The following is a 12552-nucleotide window of genomic DNA, read 5'->3' on the forward strand; positions in this document are numbered from 1 at the left end:
GGTGAAGCCGATCCTAGAGATGGGGATGGTTGTGTTGTGAATTGTAAAATGACTAATTCTTGTGAATATTTTACATTTTTAAAAATTCACTGATTAATTATGAATTTGTAAACCTTAACCATTTTTGTTTTTATTCAACCACCAGTTGTGATCTTTACCTTCTACGAATTAAAGATCGGACCTTTGGTTAGTATATACAATGATATTTTTTATAATGCTTTTTAGCAAGTACACTTGCCAGTTACTGATGATCATGATTTATAAAATAAGTCTCATTTATGAAGCTTTAGGAATGAGGCTGTTTTTGTGCTGTGAGAAGAAATCTTGCAGTGACGTGGTTTGAACCCAGGACCATAGGATTAGTTAGCATATCTAGGGGAATGCATGGGACCCAGTCCCCCTCCTCCCCATTATTTATGTTTGAAGCAAAGAAATCACCTTAAACCACATCATATTAGGCGCTAGCATGCGTTTTCCTAATCATGAATCTCCTCACTTCACTTTTGCACCCCACCCCCACCCCCCCCCCACATCAGCACTCTCAATTCAAGACCCCTTGGTACACCAAACTACATTCATTTATTTGAAAGGCTGTACATGTAGCATACACATTGCTTAAAGAATAATGACTGTGCATTTTTGACAACAATGTTTGTGCACCGCAGAAGAAAATAAAAGCCCTATGTGTACTGCCCACCTACCTCTCGGCAAGTAAAACCCCCCTTGTTTTACAGCAGTATAACATTAAAGCTAGGCATACTTAGGTATAAAAGCAGTGCATCAATATTTCAACTAGCAAATTGAATTAAACGAGATATTATTCTCCTGAAGACGATTGAAGCAACTCAATCGAAACGTCAAGACTTTCTTTACTACAACAGTTCTTTTCAGAACTATCTACGTGGTGTACCACAAGTTTCAAAATTATGTTATTACTTCGCCATGCAAACCTTCAAACAAATTGGAAAAAGTTTTCACCATTAAAAGTTAAAAATTGTGTTACATATAATTTATGAGGAACTACAAAGTTATATGTATTATATGTTATAATATAAATTAACACTTCAGTACTTTACATGATAGAAACTTGTGAATGCTGTACTATACATTTCTCACCTTTTCCCTTCAGATGTTTTATCAGAACCTGAACATGCTGTATCAAATCCCCGGTTTAATTGGGACATGAGCAAATTAGTGTACCTCAGGAACAAGACAGGCGGACCTCATATGCAATGCTCACAACTGCTTATGGTATGTGATTTATTTTGTACGCTTTACACACGGCTGCTGACTCTTCCGCACACCAGCGGCCAACGCTTTACATGCCGGCTGCTTATGCTTCACATGCCTGGTGGCCTAAGCTTGACAGACCGGCTGCCTGCATTTCACACGCCAGCTACCTGCTTCACATGCCGGCTGATCATATCTTTTATTTGGTATTACTGTGTATGAACGTCTTCAAATTGGGAAAGTGTTACTGGCAACATCTTAACTGTATTCATTTTGTCTCTTATTTCTATTCTGTTTTGTTGTAGTAACTGGTTGATTCTTGAATAAACTGAATTGAATCACACAATTAATTTCAGATTTTTTACTATCGAAACTCATAAATTTATAACCAGTCAGGTGGAGAATAACAATAATATAGGAAAGGTTTTTATTTATGCATAATTAAAAGCATAAACTATATAGATGTATTTATGCATACATCTACTGTATATTGTATGAATTATGTTAATTTTTTTTAAATTTTAACTCAACTTGCTTCTTCTTATAGTATGATTGGAAGACCAAAGAAACTAAGGTTGTTGTAGAAATTCAAGACAGACCTGGCAAAACAGGTAAAATTCTTTGTTGTGTTTACCTTTAAAATTCCAATAATAAGAATCATTGTGGGTGGTGTGGGCGAAAACGACGTGAAAGTGTTTAATTCATACAACTATAAAATATGAAAATCATATGATGTTTAAGGATTTACTCAAGATGATTATTACTTACATATACAGTAAACTCTCCAAATAGTAGAGAGTCCTTAACGTCAAAATATGGAAGAATCGGTAAACTAATGACAAAACTTTAATTTTTGGTGGAGATATTTTTATCAACATGCTTTTCAATCTAGAAAATTGCATTTTTGGGAAAAAATATGGTTTTCAATATTTTGGTATATTTGACTGCTATAGTGCAAGACCTACCTGTACAAATAGGTTTAGAATCAATATGATCATTATTTAGTCAGAAATAAAATGAAAAATATAAAGAAATAAAAGATTTTTTGAACAAAAAAGTCGCTTTTGTATTAATCTAGATTTTAACCTTGTGCATAGATTAATAATTGGATTACCTGGATGTCAAATTGGTAAATTATTAGTATGGGCACACAATTTTGAAATATCTCTGGAGCAAAAAAGAAAAATTAAATTTTGGGGTAGAAATTTGAATTGTAAAAATGTGTAAAAATAGAAGTTTTGGGGAAAAATATGGTTTTTAACATTTTAGTATTTTTGGCTATTATAGTACAAGGCCTACTTGTACAAACAGGCTTAGAATCTATATGGTCATTTTTTTTTCACAATAACCAAATGAAATAGTTTTATCAACATGAATGAAACAGTTTTATCAACATGCTTTTAAAGAAAATCTTTGAAACCACTGATCAATACTATGTCAGGATCTGACATAACAATCTTAAAGAATCTCAATTGTGCCTATTTTTGAGTTAAAGCGATGATTTTTGGTACAAAATAGATTTGTTTGTTGACATTTATACTGATATGCTCTGTATGTAAAAATACATTTTAATCAATACAGTATTATGCCTCGCTGGTCAATAATATATTAGAATCTTAATTTATAAAGGCATTGGTAAAAAATTGAGATTTGTCTACATATAAAAATATATTGCAGTTCTCTGTATGTCAAAAATACATTTTAACCAATATATTACCTTACTAGTCAATATCAGAATCTTACGTAAAGGTTTTCAAAAAATCCAATTTTGGCAATTATTTTGGTAATAAAAAATTGATTTTTGGTAAAAAAAAATATATAGTTTTGTTGAGATTTAACTATATCCTGATATGCCCTGTATGTACCTCACTGAGCTAAATACTTTTAGTAAAAATAGAGGTTTGGGCTTCATTTTTCTATAGTAGTTAAACAATCTCATAAAACCTATAATGATTGTCCGATTTTGAACCTCACTGGGCTCACCAAAAAATCTATCAGGGCCTATAAAGATACACATTTCTTCCCGTAGACAGTTTCGATGAGGGTGGGGATACGTTTTGCTAGCAACACGGTCTTTAGTCTGCATGAGACACCTATGCCCCCCAAGATGGATATAGGGCAGTGCCCTTGGTGGTAGTTTGGGGCAAAGCTTTGAAAGCTCCGACAGTGAGGGCCTTGGGCCTATAATGGATTTCCGAAACCCATAATTTAGTAAATATGCTATTTAAATTTGCATTAATGAAGGTGTTGTTGGGGAAACTAGGTCAACCTTTAACACAATTTAGTGTGATTTGATTGGCACACACGCTGCCCACTGCTGGATTTTTGGGATTGACAAGAAGTTTTATTTTCCATTGGGTTTCCATGTGACATTTGGTCAATCAGTGGACGTTGGCTCTCTTTTATTTACTAAATCAACACTGCAAAATATTATTTGATGAACAATCTCTTTTCACATGTGTGTATTGTTATTGAGGACATCATTTTGTTCACAGTTAAAAGAGGTAAAATAATTCTAAACAGAAAATAGGCTAGGCCAATTTTTTAAAATTACAACAGTACAAACAAGTTTCTGTTGTGAATAGCGAATGGAAGGGAAGACTCCGATCAAATCAAACGTACGGCACCGTGAATTACTTATTGGAAAAACAGCTCCATGCTTTAAATTAACTAAATTTGTAAATTTGTCATTCACAAATAACCCAGCAATACATTGTTTATTCTAGTAAGCTACAGTAGTCTTTCTGCAAAAACACCTTTGCTTCGTAGGTTTGCTTTACGAAGCCTAGTTGCAGGAAAAATTGCAATAGTTTCCGCCTGTACTGTACGAACACATGAAGTTGATTTGCGTGAATTTTATTGTAGAAGCGGTTTGGCGCATCGTGAAAAAATTGGTTTCTCAACCTTAATCTGCATTGCTTCTCTCCACCCAGGAGTATAAATGGGTACCTGGTGGGGTTGCTTGCTCCTTCCACTGAATACAGCAGCAACACTTAAGTATGTGGATCCAATGACCAGGGAAGCGCTTCGTATCTGCAAAGAAAGGCGCTATAAAATATATGAATATGAATGAATATGAATGAATATTGATAATACAATGCGACAAAAAAATAGGTAACATAATATAAATAATGTAAAAATAAAGTAATAAACATGCATTTTTAAATGACGTTCTCATGTCAGTATACAGTACATACAGTGTGGTGTAGCTGTCTGTACCTTGCCAAGTTAGGCCTAGGCCTATTTATCGACTCAAGGCCAGGGAATCAAGGTGGGTAAACATGATGTTTTCTAAGCCGGGCCATGCGGAATACCGGCCAAAGTGGACGGTCCGAAGGGTGGTCGGTATTGGGAGAGTTGACTGTATTTAGATATAGTAATGATAGTTGGATTTTAGTACACAGGTGGGCAAAGTACGGTCCTAGGGCCACATACGGTGGAGGACCCATGTTTATGGCTTGCCTACCATCTTTGACTTGAAAACCCCTTGTTACATCCTGATACCAACATCTGAAAAAATACAAATAATCATTGGTATTTGGACTAACTGAAGCATTTTATTTTAATATTATGCCTTTTGCTATAACATACATATTCCTTTTTTAACATGTTCGTTGTTTCCCTTTTTTTTGTAAAAAAGGTAACAATAAGGATATTGGAAACATCAAATTTTTACCATAAATATACCTGCAACCCTCATGTTAATTAAAATATTTAGCTTTGCCGTCTGACCTATATTTTTTTTTCCACCTATGATATAGTGCATCAATATTATACAATATTTACACTGTATCAAGTATAATTAAAATTGTTCCCAGCTGCATCATAGATTAACATGTTATATATTGTCAAGCCTTTTTTTCTAGTTTCACCCCATACACAAGGATTAAATAAAAAACATTCTCCTGAGTTCTCAAGTGAATAAAATGCATTTCCGTAACCATGTCTTCTAGTTTCCGTAGTAAATGAAAATATTCCGTAGCACCTTATGTTTCATGGGGCACTTTTCCTGCGTTTAACAATAATTTATCAGTAATCTGACAGGTCAGAAGTCTAGGGTCTGTTGGTGTCCGTATGGACGGGTAGCCAATGGGCCTGATGAAAAAATCATTGTCCTAGACTTTCAATAATGTGTAAACCTATATATTTCTGGGTCTAGACTGAAGATAAATTTTCGTAGTGTCTTTGTTTTTTTTTCTGTGAACGTCCATAATTAGGTAAAATTTCCTTAGCAACTAAGGACGTTCCGTAGAACTTGAGAAGTCTGCATTCTCATCAACTGTAATTAAACACCAAAAAACAAAGTATTTATTTTTAGATTGTTAATTCCAGGTTCTTCTCTGTACACCCAGGGCAAGAGTTCACGTTCTGGCAACCATCGTCAGCGAGTTTTCATGCAATAAAATAGTGGTATGTTTAGACATGTGTGGACGTGAACTTGCATCCTTGGCGCCCTAAATGAACCCTGTCCCTGGCAGAGAATGTGTTAAGGAAACTTAAAAACAGCATATCCAAAATGTTTGTAAACCTATAATGACTCTGCAAGTATCTTTCCTAGAATGTACCTGGATATAATAGGGCACAGCTTACCAAATTTACAATTTTATTTTATGTGAAATGTGGACAATAACAGCTTTGAAATTTTGGATTTGGTTTCAGAATTTCCGGGTTTATATCTCGTTAGTCTTCCACGTAAATGTTGGTCCTCTGATAACAAAAGAATCTACACGCACAGTGCATGGAGAAGTTGTAGGGTAAGTTCTATAGCGATTTGGCGCAGTAGGAACTGTTTGGTTTCCTAACCTCGATGTATTGTCTTCAATCCCTCACTGTACATTTCGCTTTTGTCCTTGAGCAAGGCACTATTCTGCATTGGTTCTCTCCACCCAGGGGTATAAATGGATACCTGGTGGGGTTGCCTGCTCCCGCGCTTAAAGCATGTGGACCCACTGACCAGGAAAAAGAAGCGCTTTGTATGTGTAAAGAAAAGGCGCTATATAAATGATATAAATAATAATAATAATAATAATAATAGTAAAAATGAGACAATTTTACAAAGGACAGCTATAAAATATTATTTTCTGTATTATTTAATGTGTTGTGCAAAATAGTAAACAAGCTTAACATATGAACCGATATTTGCCCTATCTGATGTATTGTGCAGTAGTACTGAATGCTCAGTTCATTTGCAAATGCACTTGCATTTGATAAAAACTCAGAATAATTTTTGAATTTTAATATATTTACTAGGATTAAATTAATTTGAAAGATTGAAATTGGGAAAAGGAAGCCAAATGTGTGAATCTGAATGTCCAAGCTTTTATGGCTTACCTTCCCATATCTCAGTATTTGTTCTGTTATATTTAATTTGTTAATACTTATTTTCTTATTTTAAGGAAATAATCGAGATCAATGTTGAAACACAGACAGTCAAGAAAATTACAAGTTTTGGAAGTGATGGTGATGAATGGATGAAGTTCGGTGCTTGGTCAGTGTTGGATGTTAAAGATGATCTTGTACTTGCTGTATGCGGCTCGCCCAATATACCACATCGTTTGGTTTGTTCTTTGATTTTATTATTTGTAATTATTTTATCTTCAGTTAGGCTTCGTATCTCAAACTTGCACCCCATACTGGCCAGTAACGTATTGTTAGTAAGGTAAAACTGAAATGTAAAGCACTGGGCTTACAGGGCAGAGTGCCCATGTCTCTTTCTTTAGCCTCGTGCAATCTGTTTGTTTTCCACTCCTCCCGCACAACAAGTTTTACCTTCCTAAATCTGGTTTTCCACTAGGCCAATTTATTTGCTTGAATCGAAAGCATAGTTCATGCGCTTATGTTCAGTGATGCAAGCTAAACTGAGTAACAATCATTATTTCAGGATTTCTATAATCATCATATTTATTCAAGTAAACTCCCATTTTGGGAGTATACCGTGAAACTTCGAATTACAGCCCCCTGGGCGGCTCCTTTTTTTTGCAAAATTTGGATGGGCTTGAAGTTCTTTTCGAGATGGGCTTCTTTTCGAGAAGGGCTTTTTTCTAGGCTAATTTGTCAAAGTAAAGGGGAGGGGGTGGTTTCTTTTCAAACTGAATGCTGTAAGTTTTAGGAGTTAATACTATAAAACCAACACCGGAAGTGTTGGGTGACGCCACACTAGCGCTATCAAGCGTCAGAATTCTAACATCAAATATGTCAAAGTCTCACGAAATCCTGCCTTTTGGTTGCGGTGAAAAGCAAGAATATGTGTATTAGACCCCGTAAATGTGAAAAATCAGCGGTTGGAACATTGAATGTTAGAGGAATTAGATCGCATTTAAAGCAGAAAGACCTAGCCCTGGATCTAGAGCGATACAATGTGCAGATACTCGGCGTACAGGAAACACACCTGCAAGGCACAGGTGTCATCGACTTGCCTTGTATTGGGAATCTCATATACAAACTTTTCTACATGGGATCGGACAACAACTCACACCATGGAGTCGGTATTGCTATAGAGAAGGGTTTGTGTGCTAAATTTAAAGGTTTTTCTGATAGAACGTGTATGGCTACTTTTAGGATTGATGAGAAAGCAAACAAGCCAAGGTATGTTCATTTTATCTCAACTTATGCACACACACTTAAGGTGAGTGAAAATCAGCCGGTACTAAGGGAACAATACTATGACGAGCTCGAAAGCATAATAAATAGCGTTAGTAGTAGAAGCTTATTTATCATCGCGGGGGATATGAACGCTAAGAGGGGTACCATAATGGTTTTTCGCTTTGTATGGGTAAATATGGAAAAGGTGAGCTCAACAGTAATGGGATAGCATTGTTGGAGATGGCATTAAGGCACAAGCTCACACTTACCAACACCATGTTTCAACAGAAAATGTCTCATCGCACAACTTGGGTGCAGCCTGCCAGAATCAAACCGCACAATGATAGGAATGGTACGCCACGTAGAAACCCTTATAGAAATCAAGTGGACTACATAATGGTTAGGAAAAAAAATGTAAATTGTATCACAAATTCTAGATCCTATAGTGGTATTAATGTTGAAACCGACCACAGATTAGTAAAAATACAGTTAAGGCTGCAATATGTTAAGATGAAAACCGAGTATTAAGCGTAATAAAACTTACCGACACTACTAACCAGGAAAAATACAAAGCTAGAATAACACAAAAACTAGACACTCATAAGTTAAGCAACACTGACATACTTAAAAGTGGGGACATGTTGCGCACGTCTGTAAGGAGGTGGCTAAGTATGTAGTAAGGTTTAAAACTAAAAATAGCGTAAATGACATCCAAACAATGAAATTAAAAATCTGTCTCAGAAACAAAAGAAACTGAGAATTGAAATTAACGCCTGCAAAAGCAATGACCATAGAAGTAACCTGAAAAAACAACGAAATAAAATGCTCAAAGAAATTCATTTGATGATAAGGGATGAAGAAGAAAGAACAATAAGTAAACAAATTGAAGAATTAGAGAACATTAAAGATGAGCCAAATAAAATGTTTTAGGCTATTAGACACCTTAAACGGGTAGACAAGAAAGACAAAACATTTTTGTATGACGTGGATAAAAACATAATTACAAATGAGACGGAACAAGTTAAGATAGTAACCAACTACTTTCAAGAGGTACAGTATATAGAAAACAGGAATTGAAAAGAAATTGCACATTGAAAAACTTGAGATGAAGGAACTATTTAATAGGGCAGAAATAAAATTAGCTGCTAAGAAACTAAAAAATGGTAAGACACCAGGACCGGACGATGTTCATTCAGAACTTATCAAATTTGCACCTGAGGTAGTATTTGATATTATTGCAAATATTTTTAATGAGATGGCGAGATCAGGTAAAGTGCCTAATGATATAAAAGAGGGAATCATAGTTCCACTTCCAAAGTCAGGTATTCAGAAAGGTATTGTCAAAAACCTCAAGCCAGTTGTTCTTTTGAACACCATCAGAAAGATCTTAGCTATCTGTCTTATACAGAGCATAGGGGATAAACTCAGGAGCGTTATACCACTCTCTCAAGCAGCATACACCAATGGGAGAAGTGTTACCGAACATGTATTTGCTCTCAGAACCCGCACAGAGAAAGCCATTACCTCATCTGTGTAAAAGCTTACTCTTGTTATGCTAGACATGAGCAGCGCTTTTGATACAGTGAATAGGAAAAAACTAATCGAGATTATATCCCAAAATCTAGAACCTGAAGAACTAAACCTCATTAAAATATTAATAGAACAAGTAGAACTTAAAGTAAGGATAGCAAAGGAGTTAGGTGACCCTATTATATCAAATATTGGGGTTCCACAAGGAGATTGCCTTACCCTATCCTCTTCACCACAAACATATGAACAACAACAACATCAGACATACAATTTCACATTGAGCCTTCAATATGCCGACGACATTTCATGGATATCTGCATCACAAGAATACGTAAATGAAATAAAGAAAGAACTGCCACCTCAACTTAGAGACTACAACTTAACGGTAAACGCATCCAAAACGGAAGAGTATACCATACAAAGGAAAGGAAATGAAGATTGGCGAAATTGTAAGTTTCTAGGCAGCAAGTTGGGAACAAGAGAAGACATCAGGAACATAAAACACCTCTATCTAGCAGCATTCTCTAAAATAAGTGGTATACTCCAAAATATGAAAATAACAACCAAATTGAAAAGTGAGAGTCTTCAATGTATATGTCACAGTATCTGCCTATACAACAGCGAACTCTGGACAATGACCAAGTTGTTAGAGAATGAAATAGAAGAATATTAGGTATAAAGTGGCCAGAGAAAATAAGGAATGATGAGTTATATAGAAAGACAGGGGAAGAAGAATGGAGTAACAAAGTAAAGAAAAGAAGGCTGGTATGGTATGGGCACCTGCTCCGCTTAGATGAACACAATCCAGCCAGAATGGCATACCACGAAGCAGAGTGAAAGGTAAAACGTCCGCAGGGGTGGCCGACAACAACATGGATGGCCAACATCAAGGAAACCAGATTTTTCACACACGGGTCTATGCACGCACTTGTTCAAAAACGCACCGAATAGCAGAAATTAGTGAGATGCGCGATGTATAACGACGACTAGCATTCAAGAAGAAGAGACCATAAAACTATAAATAGGGTCACTAAAACATCAATCTGTATCATGGAGTGTGTTAACCTGCATTTAATTACCTAAACTACTGTTTTTAATTTATTTTGTTTCCTTGATATTCATGTACAGTGTACGTACTGCACTATCTCAAAAACAAGCCTATGCTATCTTGAGATGGGGTTCTTTATGAGGTTAATTTTGCAAATTGAAGAGGGGGCTTCAATTCGAGTTGGGCTTCTTTTTGAGAATTAAGCCTGTCGGGCTTCAATTCAAGATTTTACGGTATTTGGGGGGGGGGTCCCAAATCACTCCCACAACCAGACAGGAGTTATTAACTCTCTATGTACTTGTATTACCCCTTCATTATCCTTGTCAATGTCAATAGATCACCAAAAGTAGGAAAACAAAATTAGATATACTAAGAACGAAAAACAGATCTCCTGGAAATGACTTCTTCCAAATTGAATTATGATGAGTAAAATTCTACCGCAACTAAAACACATTATACTCTCTTTGTTAAAGGTTATAGGAAAAATCGGTAGTGGAAATGATGCCATCTTATGGAAATATCTGGATGAAAATCATGTTGAATTTTCAAATTTTCAATTTGAAATTAAGGCTTATTCCCCTAAAACACCTGGTGAGTAACCCTTTTCTATCATTAATACACTATCAAACTGTTGTAGATAATTGTTTTACTGAGGCGGATGCATGATTTGGCGGGCGGTGGGGGAGGGGGGGATACGTGAGAGACCACACCACCTCAGCCCCAACATGGTTGGGACTGAGGTGGTGTGCCCGGAAATTGCACTCCCATAATTACCAGTACTACGTTCATAATGATAAAAATAATGTATCCACAATACAATATAATTATTATTTTTATATAATTTAGGGGGTGTGTTTGCACTGTCTGCACCCCCTGCATCTGCCTCAGGTTTTATGTGAAACCACATATATAAAAGATTATATTCTGAGGTAACTAATATTTAATATTGATACATCTTTAACCATTCGATAAATACCTTCGCAAATGAAAGACAGACTTGTATATAAAGAAAAACTGTGAACCAATAGTTGTGCTTATAATGTTCACACAAGCAGTTAAGAATATAATAAATTATACAGTAGATGATGAAACGTAAGATGCCTAAACGGATGGTGATACAATATACTTCTTTCAGATTTGTCCAGGCATCTAGGCAGTAACAGTAACCAACATTTTGTCTTTACTCAAATTAGTAGACAATACAAAAAAGAAATTACTTTCAATCATAAGTTACGATTTTGAACAGGTGAGCTAGTTGTACATGTCCAAAGGGTCAGGGTGTAACTGAAGCTAATTGTAATTGCTGCCTTGTCAAAAGAAATGAAATGAATTGGATATTGCAGGGCATAGTCGTACTGTCTCTGCCTATTGACATTCACCGGCATGTAGCAGTCATTACAGTAGTGAAGTACATATTTCCTGCTCAGGGATGATTTACTCTTGATTATTTTTGTCAATATCATTTCAGATAACTTTGAATTTGAGGCAATATTGTTGACACCGAAGGGCAACACAGAACAAAGCAAACCCCCATTAATAGCATTTCCTCACGGTAAGAATATACACCTTAAATTTAAGGCACAATCTTCATTTCAGTTTGTTATTTAATTTTTTTTTTCATTAGGAAAACTATGAATTCATAATTTTTAAACTCTTCATGAAGATTTTGTATACACAAAGAATGTCAATTTTTTTGGATTCACTAAGCGCTCACTTTTTTGTGTGTCCAAATCAACTAATAACGAAACCATTAAAAATAAACTATTAAAGCAATGCAATGCAGTTCACTCTTTAGAAAAGAGTAGAGGATTGTCTCCTGGTACACTGCTCAATTCACCACCAGAAGGCCCCCGAAGGCCCCCCCCCCCCCATTGGAAATACGTCTGAGGACTTCATGCATTATCCTTGGTGGGTATCACATCGAAGAAATCCAATCCAATCCAATCATATTTACCACCAAACTACAGCTTCCCATTTTTGTACATGAACGCCTTCATTTTGTGCAGGTGGTCCACACTCAGTGTTTGTAGCAGACTACATGTTGTATCCAGCTGTGTTTTGTCACCTAGGATTTGCAGTTTTAATGAGTAAGTATAAACACTTATATTTCTAAATCCTTTTTTATGTAGCGACATAACTGATCATCTCCCTGTTTTTAATAT

At 35.7% G+C, this 12552-nt stretch overlaps 1 protein-coding gene across 1 annotated transcript in view; it reads left to right on the top strand.

Moving 5' to 3' along the window:
• Nucleotides 1-12552, top strand: part of LOC117102103 (acylamino-acid-releasing enzyme-like) — a gene marked incomplete in the record, with an annotated part of 39720 nt that overhangs the window by 17663 nt on the left and 9505 nt on the right. Inside the window, 8 exon segments of the mRNA XM_033242304.1 lie at nt 146-186; nt 1130-1251; nt 1778-1841; nt 5890-5984; nt 6627-6788; nt 10864-10981; nt 11859-11942; nt 12397-12477. Coding sequence (XP_033098195.1) covers nt 146-186; nt 1130-1251; nt 1778-1841; nt 5890-5984; nt 6627-6788; nt 10864-10981; nt 11859-11942; nt 12397-12477 — 767 coding nt within the window.

This window comes from Anneissia japonica, unplaced genomic scaffold, assembly GCF_011630105.1.
Source record: "Anneissia japonica isolate Jap-2015-1 unplaced genomic scaffold, ASM1163010v1 scaffold171446_len717541_cov154, whole genome shotgun sequence".
Classification (NCBI taxonomy): domain Eukaryota; kingdom Metazoa; phylum Echinodermata; class Crinoidea; order Comatulida; family Comatulidae; genus Anneissia; species Anneissia japonica.